This window comes from Vidua chalybeata, chromosome 1 (genome assembly GCF_026979565.1).
Source record: "Vidua chalybeata isolate OUT-0048 chromosome 1, bVidCha1 merged haplotype, whole genome shotgun sequence".
In the NCBI taxonomy this organism is placed as follows: Eukaryota; Metazoa; Chordata; class Aves; order Passeriformes; family Viduidae; genus Vidua; species Vidua chalybeata.
This window is the reverse complement of record NC_071530.1, coordinates 126,686,603-126,708,619: the sequence shown is the minus strand read 5'-3', so window position 1 is coordinate 126,708,619 and position 22,017 is coordinate 126,686,603. Positions and strand designations below refer to the sequence as shown.

General features: G+C 42.6%; 1 protein-coding gene across 1 annotated transcript in view; it reads left to right on the top strand.

Moving 5' to 3' along the window:
• CNGB3 (cyclic nucleotide gated channel subunit beta 3) overlaps window positions 1–22,017 on the top strand; it is a 68,638-nt gene that overhangs the window by 13,912 nt on the left and 32,709 nt on the right. Inside the window, exon 4 of the mRNA XM_053966623.1 lies at window positions 21,377–21,531. Coding sequence (XP_053822598.1) covers window positions 21,377–21,531 — 155 coding nt within the window. The remainder of the gene's footprint in view (window positions 1–21,376; window positions 21,532–22,017) is intronic.

Here is a 22,017-nt window from a genome sequence, read left to right as displayed (position 1 = left end):
GGGCCATCTGGTCCACCCTTTGACCACCCTTATTATGAAAACTAAATGGAATTAAATTTTCCTTTGCTTTAACTTGCTTCTTTTCTCTCTCATACTCTTGCTGTGCACCTCTGTTGCTCTTTCTAAATCAGAATGGGTAGTTAGCCCTCATTACTGGCTAGAACACAGTGTGGATTCATGTTCAATTTGTTGTCCACCAGGACACCCAGATCCTTTTATGCAAAGCTGTTATCTAGTCAGTCAGCTCCAAGTCTTTACTCTCACATGGCCTATTGCTATGCATAATGAAGTTTCTGCCTTTTGAGATCATTTTGAATGGAGAAAAACAGAGACACTCAATACAGAACTGGATAGAAACTCCTGCTTGTTTTTGCCTTCTATTATTTTGATTGTCCTAATAACACAAAAAAAAAATCTTTCCCTGACATGGAGTTAATTTATAGAGAAGATAGATTAACTACCTACTTCCTCCCCTTTACTTCTCGGGGTCTGCAGATCGAGGTGACCCCGAGAATGTAAAAGTCTTTGTTTCCCAGCTTGTGCAGCCAAAGAAGAAGTCTGAATGCGTAGGGTCGGCTTCTCAAGGTTGTTTATTTTCTCTTATCTATAACATTCTTTATCTGACCTGCTGTCTAGCAAGTTGTCCATGGTGTTCTGTCTGCCTTCTAGGGTGGTGTTCACATTTTATACTAAAAACTACGTTTACTATGTTTACAATAACATGCCAATATCTATCATTTATGTTGGACAGTGTGTCTCTACCTTAAACCAATAGAAAAGTGTCACCATCACAGCAAGATATGGAGGGCAAGAAGAAGGAGAAGAAGGTCAGGACATGCCCAAATACCTCCATCTTGTCCCCTCGAACCCCATCCTAAAAAGCCCCAAAATTCTACTTTTTCACCCTGTGTTACTTCAACTACTACACTACTCAAATCCTTGTGGCTTGTAATTCCTCATACAAAGTTGGCAGCTTTTTCCACGGGCTAAAATCAAAACCACAGGTGTTTTTGACTTCATGCCAAGGTCTCCAAGCCCCCTGCCAGGGTCTTGAGACAGCCAGAGCAACCAGAGGGATGTCCCAGGTTCCCACATTTACTAAGACTTCGTGTCTGGAAATAATCAAGCAAAATGCTACTGCACATGCCTCTATAAAATAATAGATGCAATTAAAAATAACTCTGACTAGAAAGAATGGAAAAGTTATTTATAACTTAGTCACTTCAATGTGAATCAGTAGGTCAAAAATGAAAACCTAGATAAGAATCTCCTTTTTTTTGTCATCATACAATATGTTATTCAATGCTTACAGTTCCACTGGTAAATCTTGTAACCATGGTTAACATAATTATGTGCTTATGAAACAAAAGGGTATGTTTCTTATTAGTAGAAACAAAATCTGTCTGTTAAAAGAAATTAAAAATATTTACATTAAACATTGCTTTCTCAGAGGTGTTCTGATTCAGTGTCACATGTCTATCCAGATATACCTAGTCAGTCTAATTTGAGCAACAGCTTCTAAAAATGCAGTAAATAGTTGGTAAAGTCTACTGCCAAAACAGTTACTAAATTCTGCAGTAGAGTCTGAAGTCATAGCACTGGTGTCATTGCACTGGCATGAAACTAAACTAACCAGATCTGTTCTATGACTGTCAGAGCTGAAGGGAGAATGATTTTTAAAATGTGCATTTGAGAGAATTTCATTCATTGCTTCTTAAGGTTCATGGAAGTCTATTAAGACACCATTCCTGATAAATTACTGCCTTATTGAGTCTATGTGTTCAAATTTGCTCACTAAAATATTTTTAGGGAAACCAACTGCCTTTATCACATTGAGAAAAGCTGAGCATTTTAGTCAAATAGATACATGTAATCTACAAAAGTAATAGTAAATGAAACATGCTCAAACCACTGTTTAGCACTGAGGCCAACTAGAACAATAAAATATGCTTCCCAAAGAGTTTGATCATTGCTAATTTCTAGGTATTACCATACCTGGGAGTTATTTGAAAAAGTGCTAGTTTTATTAGTCAAAGCCATTTCAAGGACTGTTAGGACAGTCGGGATAGTCAGCTAAGAGTCCAATTGTCCAGGAGTTTTCTCTGTTACTGTTTAATCCATATTTAGATACTGCTCAAATAGAGATTAGTAACAAGTGCTATCCCTTGGGCAACACCAAACTGTGTGGTGCAGCCTACAAAATGGAGGGAATGGATGCCATCCAGAGGGACCTTGACAGGCTTGAGAGGTGGGCCTACACAAACCTCATGGAGCTCAAAAAGACCAAGTGCAATGTTCTGCACATGGGTCACGCTAATCCCCACTATCCAAACAGCCTGCAGTATGAACAGATTGAGAGCAGACCTGCAGAGAAGGACTTGGAGATATATTGGTGAATCAAAAATTAGCCCTGGGATGGCAATATGTGCTTAGAACTCAGAGACCCATGTGTATCCCAGGCTGCATCAAAAAACATGTGGCCAGCATGTCGAGGGAGGTGATTCATCCTTGTCCACTCCGGCTTGCTGAGATTCCTCCAGAAGTGCTGCATACAGCTCTGGAGTCCTCAGTACAGGAAAGACACTGACCTGGTCTAGAGAGAGCCACAAAAATAATCAGAAGGTGGAGCACGTCTCCTAGGAGGAAAGGCTGAGAGAATTGTGATTGTTCTTGCAAGTTTACAGGGGGTAATGATTTTAAAGAAGGTAGATTTAGATTAGATATAAGGATGAAATCTTTTGTGATGAGAGTGGTAAGACACTGTTTTTTCAGAGAAGTTTTGGATGGCTCAATGTTGGAAGTTGCTCAAGGTCAGGATGGACATAGCTCTGAGCAACTTAATGCAGTGGACAATGTCCCTACTCAAAGCAGATGGGATGGACTAAACAATCTTTAAATCAAACAATTCTATTATTCCGTTATATTGTTATGGAAATCAAAATTGGATAAATCACTGGTAGAATTTTCTTAACTGGAATTTCAGACTTTGCCCAGATATATTTCAGGTTGCTGTCTCTATCAACAGGCTCCATCAACAAGGTGGACCAGGTTTAGAGTCCATCCAGGGAGTCCAGTCAGGAGCAAAAAAGATAGGGTCAGAGACAGGGCTGGAGACAAGGCTACAAGACAGGTCCAAAGTCTGTCTAAGAGACAGGCACAGAGACAGAATTGGAGGTAGACACACCTAAACGTAGCTCAGGCAGCGACCAAGGCCTGACCTGAAGTAGGCAACAAAGATCCATGGGCATAGAGTGTGGTTGGAAGTCCCGCTGAGAGTCCCAGGGCAATTAATTTAGGTAGACAATTTTCTTATGCTAATCATTTCAAGAGTCAAAGTTTAATCAAAAGTCACCTGATTTGCAAGAAATCATTGGTATGCCCATATGCCTGAGTAATATACATAATGAAATAAGGTTCATGGATATAAGTTTTTTTCACAAATCATATGCATCCAGAGCTCATCAACTTTAATGGAAATGGTAATAGAAAAGTTTTCACCTTATCTGCTGTTACTGTGACATTTAATTTTTTAAAATGCATCTGTGCATTGTCAGATATATAGAATAAGGAAGAGGGGAGGAAGGCAATTTTAGTGTTTGGAGCAGTACATTTTTTAATTTCCTCTAAAAGAGCAATTTTTTTTTTTTTTTTTTTTTGCTTGCTAAGTGAATGACAATTTTGACAAACACTGCATTTCCTCCTGAAAATTCCCATCGATTTTTTTTGTCCATGAAAAAAAAATTTAAAAAAGTAAAAAAAGAAAAACAATCTGCCTTTCCCACTCTGCACATCCTCATTTTTTAAAATATTCCAGTACATGGTGTTGGACATTGATAAAGAGTAGACAGACACAGCACTGGTCTCAGCCACCTGCACACTATGTCTGAAAGAAGAAACCCACAAGAATGGAATATGTACCAAACAATGAATTACAGCCTATTGACTGAAACATTCAATATCTGTTTCCTAATGGCTTGGATAGAATTGCACACAAATTAGCTCGGTCTGCCAATATATTTTTTCTCCCTTCTATCTTTATTGATAATGTAACAGAGCAACAGGTAATTTTCATTAATAGCTAATTGCTGAGCAATAATAATCTCTGAAAGGGTGGGATAAGACTACCCTGTCTCTTCACAGCAAGAAATAAGGCAGCAGAAGAACACTCAACACTTCATTTGCACTCTAATAGAAGACAGGGGAGTCTTATTAACAAGAAACTAGCACAAAGCTTCAAGGTATGAGACAAAGTTGCATCAAATCCTGGAAAAGACAGAGTATGGAAGAAGGTAAACAAAGCATCTGAGAGCAGAGACCAGAGAAAATGGAGGGACACAAAGTCCTTCAATGACCTCTTCTCTCCTCTGCGTCTTTTAAAAGCCTTTAAGCCCTGTTGAATTTGTAAGAGTGTTTCATCTTCCCAGATTACCAAAGAGATTACTATGTACTATTTATACTAAGGCAGTTCACTGAAACCCCAGTCAAAGATCATGAACCCTGCCGTGCAAAATACTGCATAATAATCATATTTGGAGTCTAAATAGTCAAGACCACAGAAAGGAAAAAAATTGCAGTAGGTAACTGGAACTTCCTATGCTTTTAGATTTCATCTCAAAATCTTACACATTCTCAGTTATGTTTAGAGAGGAAAAAAAATTGTATCTGATATGCCACCTTCAGAATCCAGCTATTAAAAACAAAATATAAAAAATATAAAATGCATTAAATAAATTTTAATAAAATGTTAAATTTATTTTTAAAATATCATTCCCACCCAGTAAGGATACTCGTGTGTTTTTGCTTTTTCAAATGCAGAAACACTGCTTTCAACGTTTTCAATAAAAAAGGAACTCCAGTACTGCAAACTTCCATATGACCATGGGTAGTTCAGGCAAACTGAACTTCATGCTTGTGGTTTGACTTTTTCATAGCCACATCCTATTACTTAATAGACTCTACCAGTCTTTCTATAAAGAAGATTTTTTTTCCCTCTTTAATTTGCCTAATAGCAAGAAAAGAAAACAAAACAAAGATTAAGAGGCAATTTGCTATGTGGTGCATGGCCAGGTAATAAAGAGAACTCCTGCTGGTAGCATGTTCTTAGTGAGTAATGCACTTCATTTACCTTGAACAAGAAAATTACTGTGCTTATTAGTGCTTGCCATCCACTAGTTACAACACATCAATTCACGGAGTAGATGCACCTTAGAGAAACTATGGCCTATCACAAGTACAAAATCTCAGCACATTAGTGAAACAGACCCAGTATTAACCCTCTGAAGAGTCTCTAGAAATCCTTGATTACTGTAGAACACCAGGGATGTACGAAAATGACAGTCATGGCAATAAACTCCATTCGAATTTAGAGGAAGTAAAATACGGCCAATGCTGGGCCTTATGAAAATCCCAGTTTAAACACAGTTCCAATTTTATGGAGAGGCCAATACATTTCCTTAGTTGTTTACAGCTAGTCACAGCAGTACTTGAAATCGTAAACAGATGGAATGCATCTAGTATATTTATTAAGCCTGACTGAAAAGACATTAATGTGTTAAAAAAATAAAAATACTTTTCTTAGCACTTATATTCCTTCTGCTTAGGCCTTTTTTTTCAGATTCTTTCACTTCTACTTCTTGGATTTGAGTTTCTGAAATGACTATATTGAGAACCTGCAAATTAAATAGAAAGGTGATGGTGTGCTGTCTGTACCAAAATGGATTAAACTTTCTGTAATCTTTGCTGAGATGTATTTTCCCAGAGCCTTTAAATTCTATCTGATCTGCAGGATGCAGTTACCCTTGCTATTTAATTTCACTCATTCTGCATGGCAATCAAGTAGGTAGCCTGAAATTAAAAAGTAGTGGATTCATAAGTTCTTCATTGAAGAATAAATTAAGTGAGGAAAGGATAGGAATGTCATTATATAGATTGAAATGCAGGGGGTTTTACCCTTGCACTGTTTCAAATCATGCATTCATACATATTTTTGCTAACTGTATCAATGGAAGAAATTGGGTTTTTTTGAATATGTAACAAAGTAAGGGTATAGTTTGTCATAATTTCCTGCTGATTGATTTCTTTGATTAAAGGCAATTTCTGTGCATTTTGTGTAAATCCTCCATTCACTTAATATTTTTTAAAGCAAGAAGAAACCTTTTTGTAAAGGGAAAAAGTATAATTTATTCAAAATATTATCTCTGCTATTATATGTTGAGTCATTTTCAGGGGAAAAAAAGCAAAGCAATGAGCATTATGACAGGTACACTACTATGTGTAATATAAAACATTTATATTTAAATTGCATTTCTATTTAAATCACATTTGTACAAAACGTTTGCAAATGTATCAGGGCCTTTCTTGATAAATCTAAGAGGCATATAAATCTAAGACGTAATGCTTATCATTTAGTAAAAGAAAACTGATTATTACTTAATGACAAGTGTAAGTCTTCATGCCTGTGTTTAATCTTGTCCAACATATTTTATTAAAACACCCTGTCTCCAGTTATTTACTCTTTTTCCAAATCTTAGCAATTTAGGATGAAAACATCCCATATTGTACAGCCCAAGAGAGGAACAGAGGAAAGAGTGCCAGGTGGAGATATGAGGATCAGATGAGAAGTCAAACACATCTGGCAGCCCAGTTTTATTCAGTACCCTGAGTAAATGATACTCAGGAGGAGAATTGTGATGAGAAGGGAACACGCCTACTCTGCTGCTGTGTTTGGAAAGGAATGTGTCACGGTCTTGCAGAAAGGGAAAGGATGGTCTTAAATAGCAGTAATTGGAAGTCATCTCAGAGGAATAGGTTCTTTCCCTCCAAGTTTCTTTGTGATCTTGGGAAAGATACACGTAGTAAGCTCCTACACAGGTTTCTGTACAACAGTTTACCCTAATGAAGGTAGATTTGCAACAAGATGATCACACTAAGGTAATTTTATATAATTAGCATAGGCAACAATGGCCCATGGCATGAAGTTTGGGAACACACACAGAATTATAGAATTAATTGACATTCTTAGTCATCATACAATTATTACCCTTGTACCAAATCCTTTTCATTTGGAAAAAAAAAAAAAAAGAAGTGAAAAAATTAAAATGTGCAGATGGACAAAAAGTGAGATAAAAAAGAAGGGACCATAAATTTTACCCCTTGTTCAAAATGCATAGGACAAATTGTACCAAAAGATATTTACATTGAGAAAAAAGAAATTGTAAAATTAAGCTAGTGAAGCACAGAAATAAATTCTTCATTAAAGTTATGGAATAGCCATGACTAGACATATTTCAGAAAAGGTTAGATAAGAATCTTTCAGGTGGACCTCATCCTGCTTTGAGCTGTGAGGACAGGAATATCTCAAACTTCTCTACAGCCTTATGGTTGTATGATTATTTTAGGGACCCTATGAAAACACATGACAAATTAAAGCATCTATTGGAAATTAAGTTTTTCAAATTTGCGATTTTTTTCCTACCTTTGAAAACATTCACAGTGGGAAAATTTATGGCATTTTTATTTTAGTTTTTAATTCCCTGCATATTAAGAAAAAATGAAAGATAGAAAATTGGATGTATTTGTGCTGTGCTCATGAACTCTGTACAGCACTGTATCACACTCTGATTAAATTATTTTACATAACCATAAATTCAAGGCTTATGTAAAAAAGATATGTGCTTGTATTTAAATGTTTAAATGTTAAAATGTTAAAAATTCCTGATAAGTGGCAGATGCCCCAGACAGGTTTAACTACTTAAAGATAAGATAGCCCCAATGACAAAACAGCACCAGATAAGGAAATAAATGATAATTACTTCCTTAGACGATTATACCTTTGTTCTAAAGCAATTAGTATTAGAAATTATTCTTTCCTTATTTCTCATCTCATAGTAAATAGTGCAATTAAAAAAATGTATATCACCAATTATCTTAAGGAAAGGTGATTTTTTTCATAGCTAATTGATAATTTAAACATTCTTACTACTTTCTTTCTAATACCTTTATAGTTCCTACTGCAGAATTTTTAATTAAAATAAAACCTTATTCACATTTTAATCTGGTACCGCAGTGAGAGTTCCATGTGTTCCGCATTGAGAGAGACTTCTCCTTAGAGACTACGGTAAAGAAGATTAGAGGATTCACAGATTGTTGTGACTAAATAACTAGGAGGATTGTCAAAGAAGCTGTTGTGGAAAAAAAAATGAGCAAAAAAGCAGGAATATCTGCAGCGTAGATTATGAGATTTTAGTCTGCATTGCATAAAGTTTATTCCGAGTTCAATACTGAGTTCAGTACTAGTCTAAAAGATAGTGCCTTCCTTGAACACTGTTGCTTCCATATCTGTTTTGCTTTATGAACACAACATGAGGTCTGGGAAATGGATGATCTATGCATTTTTTCTTAAGACCATTTGCTTAAGGCCCAAACAAGCATGATCTCTGTACAAAGATTCTAAACTAAGGGAAATTCATTAATTCCAATGGAAAGATATTCTTATATGTTGTCTGCATGAAGCTCGTAAATGCCTATGGCCCATTTTTGCTTATACGTACATAAAACCAAAATCAACCCAAATATTACGGTATCACTATGTTTAAATTAATGAAACAGGTAATAAAATATATAGTAAGACAAAGGAACATCCGTTTAAAATAAAATTGTGTTGTGAAGAACAACTCAATCCTAAAATGAAATTAAATAAAATGTGATTTATTCTGTTTTATTGTAAAGAGAAGTCAATATAATGCCAGTACACCAAATTGCAGCAAATAGAAAAGGACATCATCTTCTGTATCAGTAAAGATAGGTCTTTATCAGACACTTTCCCTTGCTAGGAGTGGTTCAGATTAGATATTAAGAAAAAAGTCATCAGTGAAAGGGTGGAAAGGCATTGGAATAAACTGTCCAGGCAAGCATCTGGATGTGGCACTTGATTTAGGGATAATTATGATGGTGCTGGGTTGACTGTTGGACTAGATGATCTTGTCGTTCTCTTCCGACTTTGATTCTGTGATTAAAGGAAAAGATGATGGGTCAGAGGAAGACACTTGTTTCAAGACGTTTAAGGAGAATTAAAATTTAATTAAGAGCTTTTTGAAAGTCTATGGAATCTAATGTGTGAACACCTTGTTCCAAGACTTCAAGATAATCTATTTATCTTAGAAACTTGCTTTCATAGCACTTGAGCTGTTAAGATTTTTGGAAGAAGTAGGTGGTAAATATACAGGTTGAATCACTTATCCATTTGCCAAACCTTTCTATATTTCCAGTTTGTTTGCTGAAAAGGTTGTCATGCTGCATACATTCTTTTGATTTCTTGGGAATCACAGCCTACAATAGTCTTCATGATCTTAGCTAATATAATCTTGAAGTCTATCACAGTTGTCTCAACTGCTCCTCTCTCATAATGAAAGCTGCCTAGAATTCTGGTCATTAAAGGCTTAGAAACTTTCTTCAGATGTTTAACTCATGATAATTCACTGTTCCTCTATTCACATTTCTTCTCACAATACTTTTTTTCAGCTCAAATACCTATTTTCCCATGGTTCAGCACCAAAATTTGGTCTCATAGATCTTATTATGTCTCAGTCTAGTTTTTTTGTCCTTTTCAAAGTCATGTTCCTAGTAACCTTGGCCCCTTGGCCATTCTAAGAGGCTTTCTAGTGTCTTAGACTATGGGAATGCACCTTTTGAGTATAGTTGGTCAGAATAATTCTCACATTGGCCTATATCCCAATATTAATATTTACTTCCTTGGCAGTATGTAATATGCATTCTACAGTTATGTTTGCACCAGTGTTTTTCATAGCCAGATTATGAATGGCTCATAGGCAACTTCCCTTTGAATTAACACTTGGACATTTAGCCTTTTGTCACCTGCAACTAATGATCTCAGCATTTACAAATGAAATTCTTAAAATTTGATTCTAAGTATGTGTCTGTAGTAAGGGGCATTAGATTTTTCCTCATTTCTATTACTTGGACTAAATAACTCAAATTTTCCTGCATAGGAATCATTCCTACTTTTTAATCTTCCAAATCCAATGTCCTATTAAACATCATTAGTATACTACTACATTTTGTACCAAAATCATGACAGAGACTATTAAAGCTCACTCCTAAAACCCCATCAGCATCTTGTGCAGATAAAGGAGAAAAATAGTCTCTCTTCATAGGCAATTCAGAGCAGAAACCTATCTCAGTCATTCTGAACCTCTCCTCAGGGAAGCCTTCTTTGGACTATCGAGACAGTATAATAAAAATAGGGGAATTTAACTTTATGGAATACCTCTCTTTCTGTACCAAGCAAGTGACTAATATATTGGATTTTCTTCTATTACTATATTTCTTAGTAATTTAGGATGATTGCTCTTAGGCTTGGAACTCAGGGCTTCTATGATATTACTCACACTGGGATTGTCAGCAAAAATTGAGGATGTGTTTTTGAATCAATACATTTCATGACGCCTGGAATTACATTTTTCTGTCTCTCCAAAATCTTTCTCGTCTGTGCCATCATGTTTTGTGTATTATCATATCCTTCTGAAAACTGATTATCTGAATCAGAGATTCTCCCTAATTTATTAAGAAACAAAATTTTTTTTCAAGACACAGATTGTAAATGCAATCATAAATCACATCAGAGCTCAATAAAAGCATTGGAAGCTCTATGGCAGGACCAAGAACTCTATTTCCATGTAATTAGCAGAAAGTTTCTTAGGTGCTGCAAAAAAAAAAAAAATATAGGGTTATAACTGAAATCAGCAAAAAGTATTATGGATATTTTCCAGGCAGCATACATTTATGAAATACATTTTCTCAGGGGTCGCCTGGTAGATTAAACATGAAATTGAACTCAGGTATTTGGTGTTCATGGCCAGAAACAGGGAGGAATTAAAAACTTAGATTGCAACTTAGAAAAGGGCAAACCTTCTGAACTATTGCATTTCTTATCACTGTTTGTTTGAACTCTTAACACGGAAAACTTTCAAGCCGCAGTACTTAACAGCTGTTGCAAACATTAGTATACTCAATAGTATATTCAATTTACAATAGTATACTCAATTTCCATAGCCTATTTCAAGGTGATATTCTTTAACTATGCTATAGGTGTCTAAATCTTCTCTTGTTGCTTGGGGAGAATAAAGGCACTGCAATTTTATCACTAAACAAACAAGTTTCAATCTACAAGTTACAAAAATAAAATCTAGAATGAAAAATATCAGAAAACTACATTATTATTATATTTCTTATGTTACATATATTGCTATCATTACTGTGTGCATAGTACATGAGTTGGTTGCCATCCTGATTTTCATTTCCTAGGCCACATGAAATTACTTGTACAGGGAATCAGCATTTCCACTCTGTAAAGGACTACATGGAGAGTAAATAATATAGACCTAGGCCTATTGTAACATACTGCACAAAGATCAAAGATAAAATGCGACAGAAGGAGTCAAGTTTAATTAAAAGTAATTTAGTGAAGTTTAAATGGGCTTCATTAGCCCAGGCAATTTAATGTGCATCCCCATACAAAGTACATATACAATAAACATCCTCAAATTAGCAGTGTTCAACATGTAGTCTCTTCCATCTGCATTAACCAAAGAAAATTTAAAGTAAGCATTTCATTGCAAGAAAATAATGGAGTAGGAGGTAATGCAAGCCAAATGAGAAGTAAGGCAAGGAAAATCAATTTCTCATCAACTGCAGGGCAAATAACTTTAAATTAAGTCACATAGATTCTAATCAGTACCAAATGGAAACATGGTTCCTCTGCACTACGTTACACCAGATTCATGATAGAGGAGACACTAACTGTTTTTGGAAAATCTGTGAAATAAGAGGAAAATCTCAAAAAATTTGTAGCTTATTCCTAGCAAGAAGTTAGAAGGGGCCTTTGCATGACACTTGTTGTAAGTGGTGCCTAACTATGAGATTGCTAATGACCTGAGCAAATAAAGCAACAGGAAAGACTAAGTGTTGCATCCTGGAGTTCGGGTTTAGATTAGGGTTTTTAATTTATGTTAAAATAAGTCAAGTTCTGTAATCCCGCGTTTCCCCCGTGTTGTCCCCCCCCTCCGTGGTTTCTGCCCCCATGCAGCCTGCTGCCAGATTCTTACCCCTCTGCCGCTCCTGTAAGCACCCTGCCGTCCAGCCCCGGGAAACCCCGTGCTGGCCACCCCGAGCCACACGATCCCGCTCAGCCCGCGACTCGGTGCCCGCCCCTGCGGGGTTCTCTGGTTGGTCGCTGTTGCTGGCATCACCGCCACGGCAGCCGCCCCTATTGGCCGGCAGGCCGTGGATCCTCTCGCCCCGCCCCTCCATAAAGCCCTATCCCGCCGGCAGTCAGGCGCCATTTTCTCCCATGCGAGTGCCGGGAGCGGTCGCGTCTTTCCATCAAACCGTGCCACATGACCAATAAACCGTTCCTGCCAAGCACGGAGTAAATGGACAAATTCCTTCCTCTTTGCTGGGTCCCTAGCGCATGGTAACAGCGGTTGGCCAGCCCACGCGCCCGAGACACGGAGCTGTGTCCGGGAACCCGTGGCAGCAAACCCCGGCAGCACGTGGAAGCTACGCCACAGCCGGGCTCCCAAGAGCTGTGTGTAGCCGGGGAGAGCAAAAACCCACGCCACAATTGGTGCCCCAACATGGTGCCAAGGCCAGCGCTGAGCTGATCGCGTGAACGGAGGCTCACCGCGGAGCTCCAGGAACAGCGCCGGGAGCCACCGCCCCCGGCCAGGGGCCGCGCCGCTGCCAAGAGGGGGAGCGCCGCCGCCAAGCCAGAGCGGGCAGTGGTCTGCGCCGGACCACAGCTCCGTGCCGGACAGAAACCGAGAGCAGGGGCTCTCCAAAGTACGTCAGTGAAGTCTCCGTCGCCCACGGGGGACCAGACAGTGTGTCCTGTGTGGGACAGGAAGTGCAAACTTTCGCAGCCAAGAGGGCAGAAGAAAGGACACTTTTCGGGACTCCCGGACCCTGGTGGCAGCTTTTCTTTGCAGAGATTTCAGTCTGGTAAGTATTAGTCGTGGAAACGTGTCCAGCTAATACGGGGAGGGCTGGCCGTGTTCCCGAGGTTGGGACGTGCGGCGCGCAGCACGAACGGCAGCCGCTGGAGTCGCCTGCGTTTTTTTGCTTTTTTTTCTTTTTTACTGCCCCAGGGGTGAGGTGGTTTGGGTGGAAGAAGCATGGGGACCATGCTATCTGCCCAACAAAAGGAATTTTATTCCCAAGTTAAGGAAATCCTTTTGGTGAAGGGCCGATACCCAAAAAATTTAGTTAAGAAATTTGTCCGGTGGTTGTTCTTTGCTTTCCCCCGTCTGTCTACCGAGGACGCGCGCAAAACAGAATTTTGGGAGCAAGTGGGAAAAAGGCTAGCAGAGGGGATCAGTAGGGATCCCTCCATAAAAGACTGCTTCCCTAAATTCCGTTTGTTGATCACAGATGTAGTAAAATCAGACCCCGCACGAAACTCGGTTGGGGAAAGGAAAGAACCATCCAGAAAATCTGTTACTCCCTCTGAATCTGTTTCCCCATCCCCTTCTCCTACCCCTTCTTCCCCTAACCCAGGTGAGCGAGGGGGGGCACCCCATCAATCTGAGACACAGGGCAGCTCCACAAACGTGGACCGTGCTCCTGGCTCCCCCAAGCCATCCCGGCATCCCCGCCTTAGCGAGATCGGTCGATTCGCTTAGGCCACGACCCTAAACCCCTTCTCCAATCCCTTTTTCCCAGTTGAAAATCCCAGTTTCGGCGCTACCCCGCGCAGTTCTGTTTCTTTAAACCCCTTTCTTTGTCCCCCTGAGGAGGCCGAGGCCACATGGTCGATCTCTTTGTCTTCCCAAGATGGAGGGCGGCCACATGGCAAGGCTTCCCCTTCCCACGATCCCTTTCTTCCCTTTGTTCCCTATGACCTCACCCCCTCCTGCTTCCTGGTGGGCGCGGGAACCGCTCACTCAAGGCATCGGGTTACCACCCCTCCCCCTGTCCCTCCTCGGGTAGGCGTAGGCGTTCCCTCCTTGCATGTTCTACCTGCCGTGTCAGCAGCCCCGCCCTCTCCCACCCGGGAGGGCTCAGTAGCCTCCTTCCCACCTTCCGAAGAGGAGGATTCTCCCCGCCCTGTCCGTCCTCTCCCTCGCGCTCCGCCCCCGCGTCCTCCCGCTCCTCGGAGACCTGGGGTGGGGGGAGGAGGGGGGGTGCAACGAAGCCCGGTCCATGAAGTCGAGCAGTCGATCCACACTCCAGTCCCCTACACAAGGGGAGGGGAAAACCCTGCGTGGACACCCCTCTCCTACGATTCACTCAAAGAGGTCTGCAAGACATTGCAAAAATTTGGCAGAAAGAGTCCTTTTTTTAAAGGGATTCTAGAAGCCACTTTAACATCTAAAACTGTAGTGCCGGCTGACCTTAAGCGTCTGTTCAACTGCCTGCTTCTCCCTTCTGAATACGACCTGTGGGAGAGGAGGTGGAAAAGGCTAGCGGCAGACCTGCTTCCCGAAATCCACGAGGGGCCTTATGGCCTGGATTTCGCGGAAGAGCAAATCACCCTAGACCATCTTGTGGGCGAGGGAGAATAGAGTGAGGGGCAACTGCAAGCTCGGGGAATTCCCACAGCAGTGTTGGACATGTCCAGGAATGCAGCAGAGCATGCGTTCCTGGGCATGCCCGCCAGGGATCCGGGGATACCCTACACGGCAGTCAAGCAAGCCGTGGGGGAGCCTATGTTAGATTTTGTAGATCGGGTCCGGGCAGCCGTGGAGAGACACATAGAAGTACCTGAACGCCGGGAAGGAATGATCCTAGAAGTGGTGCACATGAATGCCAACGCCATGTGCAAAAGAGTCATCATGTCAATACCGGCCTCACCACCGCCAACCCTCAGCCAGATCATCGAGGAATGCACACTGAAGGCGCACCTGATGGAAGAGGAGGAGGCCCCAAAGAAAAAGGACAAGCAAGTTGCCTCAGCTGCTGCTCCTTCGAGGAACCCAGCACTGAAGCGACTTCCATCCACACGCCGGTGTTACCATTGCCATCAGGAGGGACACTTCCAGGCTCAATGCCCACTTCTAGGGACTGCGCTACCCAGAGTTGCGGGAGGGGGGAGGGGGGATGGGAACCCCGCGGTCCAAAAAAACTGACCCATGAATGCGCACTTGCCGCGCATTCAGACAAAAATGAGGCAAGTCGCGGTGCTGCAAGAGGAGCCGCAATGCACCATCTAGTACCATCAGTAAGCGGCTGCCTCTCAACTAGTGACAACCGGGAGCCTTATCGACTCCGACTCACTAACTCTGTTCATTTCCGTTCCCAGGACTGGCAGTTTTTCATAGCAGATGCAGAGCTTCTATCGCACATCTGCCACTGTGAGACCAGGAAAAAGGAAGATCTCTTAAATTGCAGGTACCTCGTTGTTGGGGACACAAAGAGCACTCCACTGGAGATAGAAGTCCCTCCAGTAATCTCCACCCTCAATCCGAGGCTCTTCTATCTCGCAGCACGCTGTGTCCAACCCCCTCTCTTCCTGTCTAAGGGCCAGGTAATTGCACAAGCAATTCCCATTCCTCGTGCTCTGTGCAATGACCTGGAGCTCTCTGTGTTTTATGCTGGGAAGTTGGTAGTTGCACCCTCGTATGGTGCAAACTCAAATGTGAGGGGCGATCTGTACACCTACAGGGGATGTTAGACACAGGGGCAGACGTGACAGTCATCCCACCACACAAGTGGCCGTCACACTGGGAGCTGCAAAGCGTGGCCACACCAGTCTTAGGACTAGGTGGGCCACAGCCAGCAAGACAATCCAAAAACATTGTCCAAATTCAGGGTCTGAATGGGCTGCTGGCCTCAGTGTGTCCGTTCGTGATCGACTGCAAATTTACATTATGGGGGAGGGATGCCATGTCGCAGTGGGGAGCCAAATTGGAATTTCCGGTCCCCCAGCATTTTTTGGTGCAGCCACTGAAGAGTGCCCCACACAGAAAGTAACATGGCTCACAGATAAGCCCATCTGCGTGGAGCAGTGGCCGCTGAGTAAGCAAAAGCTGCAGGCGCTCACCAAATTAGTTGACGAAGAGCTAGAAAAAGGACACCTTGTAGAAACAAACAGCCCCTGGAACTCTCCTGTGTTTGTAATAAAAAAAACGGGGAGAGACAAGTGGCGACTCCTCCACGATTTGAGAAAAATTAATGAGGCAGTGCAAGATATGGGCTCCCTCCAACCGGGTATGCCATCTCCATCTATGCTACCCCAGAATTACAATTTGGCTGTAATTGACATTAAAGATTGTTTCTTCCAAATCCCACTCCATCCGGATGATGCTCCCCGTTTCGCATTCTCTGTGCCTTCCATCAGCAGAGAAGCCCCAATGAAGCGCTACCACTGGACGGTACTACCACAGGGTTTTAAATGTTACCCTACTATATGCCAGTGGTATGTCGCTAGGGTTCTATCCCCAATGCGTGCCAAGTGGACATCCTGTATTTTCTATCATTACATGGATGATGTGCTGATTTGTGCCCCCTGACAGCGAGATCCTGCAAGTAGCACTGGAGGACACTGTTAGGGCCTTGTCGATGGCCGGATTTGAGTTACAGAAAGAAAAGGTACAGTTGCTGCCACCCTGGAAGTATCTGGGCTTGGAAATTAACAACCGGACGATCAGACCCCAACAGATACAGATAAATGATAACCCCAAGACGCTGAATGATCTCCAGCGCCTATGTGGGTCATTAAATTGGATCAGGCCATGGCTAGGACCCACTACGGGGGAATTATCCCCCCTCTTTGATTTGTTAGCAGAAAGGGAGGGGGATGAGGGTTTAGGTTCCCCGAGAGTCCTGACCTGAGAGGCCAGAGCAGCGCTCGAGAAGGTCCAGAAAACCATCACGAGCAGGCAGGCCCACCGTTGCCAACCAGGGCTGCCTTTCCGATTCATTTTCTTGGGTGAGTTGCCCCATTTGTATGGTGTGATATTTCAGTGGGACAAGGGTCAACGGGACCCCCTCTTAATAATAGAGTGGGTGTTCCTTGGCCACAGGCAGTCCAAGAGTATCACCAGGCCACAGGAGCTGATGGCGCAGCTCATAATACGGGCCAGAGCTCGTCTGCAAGTACTAGCTGGCTGTGACTTTACATGTATCCATTTCCCCATCAAAACATCCACGGGGAAGATGACCAAAGAGGCTTTTGAACACTTGCTAAGGCAGAATGAGAACTTACAGTTCGCTCTAGACAGCTTCTCAGGCCAAATTAAGATTGGACATCCTGGCCATTATTTGTTCAATACTGAATTCAAATTGTTACCCAAAGAATTACAGAGCAAAAAACCCCTCCGAGCACTAACAGTATTCACGGACGGGTCAGGGAAGTCCCACAAGTCAGTGTTGACTTCGAGGGACCCAGAGACTCAGGTGTGGGAATCAGATATTAAGGTAGTAGAAGGTTCCCCACAGGTGGCTGAGTTGGATGCTGTAGTGAGAGCTTTTGAGAGGTTTGAACAACCGTTTAATTTAGTAACAGATTCGGCATACGTAGCTGGAGCAGTGTCTAGAGCTGAACATGCAGTTGTAAAAGAGGTGCCAAATCAGGTCATCTTTGGGTTGCTCTCAAAATTAGTACACCTGGTTTCTAACCGTGAGCATCCCTTTTATGTAGTACGTGTGAGATCACACATGGATCTCCCAGGCTTTATTGCCGAGGGAAACTGCAGAGCAGACGCCTTGGCAGCCCCTGAACACCTAGGAGTCCAGCCGAGCATAGTCGAGCAGGCCAAGCTGAGCCACCAGCAGTTCCATCAGAATGCCCCGGGGCTGGTACGCCAGTTTAATCTGCGGCGTGACCAAGCCAGGGAAATTGTGGCCTCATGCCCCAACTGTCAGGAGGCAGCTTTACCAACACTGGGAGCAGGTGTGAATCCCAGAGGTCTCCGCAGTTGTGAGGTGTGGTAAATGGATGTCACCAAAGTCCCTGAGTTCGGTAAGCTCAAGAATGTCCATGTAACTGTGGACACCTTCTCGGGGGCAGTTTTTGCTTCAGCACACATAGGGGAAAGGGCCACAGACGTCAGGAAACATCTTGTCCAGGCCTTTGCCACCTTAGGGGTCCCAACCACGATTAAAACAGACAATGGTCCAGCCTATACTTCCAAGGTGTTCCGCAGCTTCCTGCAAGATTGGGGGGTTCAGCATAAGACCGGGATTCCCCACTCCCCCACCGGCCAGGCCATAATAGAGAGAAACCACCAGACTCTAAAGCAAGTCCTCAAAAAGCAGCGAAAGGATGTGCGAGTGCTGTCACCGCACGAGAGGCTCTGTAAAGCATTGTTTACCATCAATTTCCTAAACTGTTCCTTTGACAGACCAGAACCTCCAGCCCTGAGACATTTCAAACAACATCAGGAGCTCCAGCCAGAGGAGCAGCCTCCAGTGTTAGTGAGGGATCCAGACTCTAAAGAAATCCAGGGTCCATTTCCACTTTTGACTTGGGGACGGGGATACGCCTGCGTGTCTACGCCTTCAGGAGTCAGGTGGATCCCCAGGAGGCATGTTAAACCCTACACAGCAGAACAGTCAGTGAGTCAGAGTGATACGGTGCCAGTGGATGCAAGCTGTGATCCCACCAACCTAGGGGTTGCATCCAATCGCAGATGCCGCAAGGAAGGGAAAGATTCTACCTCTCTCTAACCAATGCTTCCCTTACAGCTACCTCAGCCCAGTTATACCCCCAATTCCTGTGTTTGTAATAAAGTTGTCCCAGTTTCCCTATCCCTAAACACCCTGAGAAGAACCAGCCCCAGCACCGTCTCCAGGCCCTCTCCACCTGCATAGCAGTCAACGCAGTTGCAGCACCAGAAGAAGCTGGGAGAAGAGGCCACCGCTTGAGAGACTGAATCAACACCACTGCTTTATTTTTATATTTTATTAAGCGGGGAGATGTTGCATCCCGGAGTTTGGGTTTAGATTAGGGTTTTTAATTTATGTTAAAATAAATCAAGTTCTGTAATCCCGCGTTTCCCCCGTGTTGTCCCCCCCACCCCGTGGTTTCTGCCCCCATGCCGCCTGCTGCCAGATTCTTACCCCTCTGCCGCTCCTGTAAGCACCCTGCTGTCCGGCCCCGGGAAACCCCGTGCTGGCCACCCCGAGCCGCACAATCCCGCTCAGCCCGCGACTCGGTGCCCGCTCCTGCGGGGTTCTCCGGTTGGTCGCTGTTGCTGACATCACCGCCACGGCAGCCGCCCCTATTGGCCGGCAGGCCGTGGATCCTCTCGCCCCGCCCCTCCATAAAGCCCTATCCCGCCGGCAGCCAGGCGCCATTTTCTCCCATGCGAGTGCCGGGAGTGGTCGCGTCTTTCCATCAAACCGCGCCACATGACCAATAAACCGTTCCTGCCAAGCACGGAGTAAATGGACAAATTCCTTACCTCTTTGCCGGACCCCTAGCGCACGGTAACAGAGGCTGGCCAGCCCACACGCCCGAGACACGGAGCCGTGTCCGGGAACCCGTGGCAGCAAACCCCGGCAGCACGTGGAAGCTATGCCACAGCCGGGCTCCCAAGAGCTGCGTGCAGCCGGGGAGAGCAAAAACCCACGCCGCAACTAAGAACTATTTTAAATTCTTTACATAGAAGCAAAAAGCTAATAGTGAGATGTTAGCTCAAAAAAAGAAATGCTACATTACAGATGGCCTGAGGAAAGGGACAATGTGACACAAAAGGAGCTGTGATGCAATTACAAAATGTATCGGAACTGTTTTGATTAATCTCCTGTCTGAGCAGTTGTAAGAAATAGACAGTATACAGGGCTTAAAATAGAGGAATGACAAGCATATACTTCCAAACTTTTGCTTCTGTTGCTGCTTCTAAGTGGAGCATATCTCCACTTTATCCAATGGTCTTATTGCTGAAGGATTTTTATATGCTTAAATTATACTTCCTTGGGCACTGTGTTGTGTCTCCAGAAGACTGCTTCTCAAAAAGCTAGACACATCCCACTCTGACACTCTCCTACTCTCCTTTTTTAGCTACAGCTCCTTCTGTTAGAAATTTCAAAGTAGATTTAGGTCTTGAGGAGACATGGTGTTTATTCAAAGAGCACTCTGCAGTGGTGTTCATTTCTTCCCTTCCCAAGATACTGTCATACCACTTTTCCCCTGCTCTCATTTGGGAAGATTTTCTCAAGAATCTGGGCATTTCAAGCATATGTCACTTTTGATCTGCTGCTACTCTTGCTGTAGCCACATCCCTGTGGTACTTGGGACAGAGTTGAACAACTGTTAAGAAAGAAAGCACAATTTCCTGCTGTAGCTCCTATATTGGGCATAGCTTTCAGAATTTCAGTACAGAGTGGCAACTGTGACCTGTGGCAACTGGGAGGAGACCTCAGTCTGCCCTGTGCCAGTCACAGCCATTTCCAGCCATCTCTGATATCCGTGAGTCACATTAGCTGCGAAGGCTTGAGTCAAGGATACAGAAAAAAAAATCCCATGTCCTTGTCTCTACACAGAGGAAGTCCAAGTGTGTGGCACAGCTGCCAGCTGAGTTGCACTCAAAAACAACCCCAGTCTGCAAAATCTGACAGTAGCAAATAATCAAGTGTGAAAATTCAAGTAAGAATAAGCACAGAAGAGTTGATCAAGAATCACTTTCACCTGGATTTTCTATTTGACTGCCCAGCATGAACAAAACCTAATGAAAGCATTAGTTTCAGTGTAGAGTATGAGTCTGCAGGTGTTTGAAAATCAATAGTTCTCAGGTTTGAACAAATGCTGGGAGTACTGGAATATCAGCTTAGTGTTACTATCACCCTGAGCAAACTCTTAGCAGAAAAAGAACAAACCTCAGCAAGAAGACCAGTGCTTTGTTTCCACTGAAGACAGATCCAATTTTTTTACCTCATGTTAGCTATAACAAACATAAAAAATATAGATGAAATAAATTTTCCCAACATTAGAAATTGTAAAGTAAGCATAAGTCCCTCCTCCTCCACCTGCATTTCCTGTCAGCATTAGGATATTGCCATATCACGAGTACATTTTTATACGCAGATGTGAAGAGGATGCCTTGTAACTTAGTGAATACATCAGAAAAGCACTAGGCCTTACACAGCCACAGTAGAACTTGGTGAAAAGCAGCAGTAGGCTAAACAGGTACCCTGACCTCTGCTTGAAATAACACACAGACTGCTGCTGACATGAGCAGGAGGAAAGAGCAGATAACTTAGGTTTCCACTTAGCATGAATTAAGTGATATGAATAAGCAATGTGCTCAGTAAAGATCCAATCTCAATGTCTGACTTTAGTTCAGAACTAGAATTACCACTGTTTCCTTCCATTGATTTCCAGTACGTGAAGCCTTTTTCCTCCTTTTGTTTTAACCAGCACACAGAAGCCAACACGTCCAGGTCCCCAGACAAATGAGTACGCTGATGCCCAGCTTCAAGAGCTTGTCAAAAAATTGCGTGAAAGGGCAAATGTCTATAAGGAAAAGCTGAATGACCCAGTGATATCTTCACCTGAAGCAAGTCCTCCAGCTTGTAAGTGCCTCTAGAAATAGCTGTTCGTTTGTTCAGTTTAAAACTGAAAATAATTTTGTGGTAACAGAAAATAGTGATAATTTTTTTGTAAGTATAGTGTGTTTATCCACTGGAAAGGATCACTTTGTGCCCTATGAAGTCAATTTATCCCTATTTCTCTACAGCACGCCAGAATCCTTAGGTACCATCTCCCTTTGAATTACATCACTGAAGAATTTGGGGAAAAACCTTACAGAGGCAGTATCTAGAATAATTCCTGTCAAGAAGTCTTCTGTATTTTGAAATAGCTCCCAGAGATGTTTATTCATGCAGATAAATCAGAAACATATATCTTATGAGTGGATGTTAGTCACTGATATGAGATCTTCTGTGTAAAAAAAGTAAATAAAATTTTAACCTTGACAGAAATCTGGACACACTGAACTTTAAGTCCATGCTTTAAATAGAACAAACTCATCTGACCTTAATTAATCATTGACTTTTGAC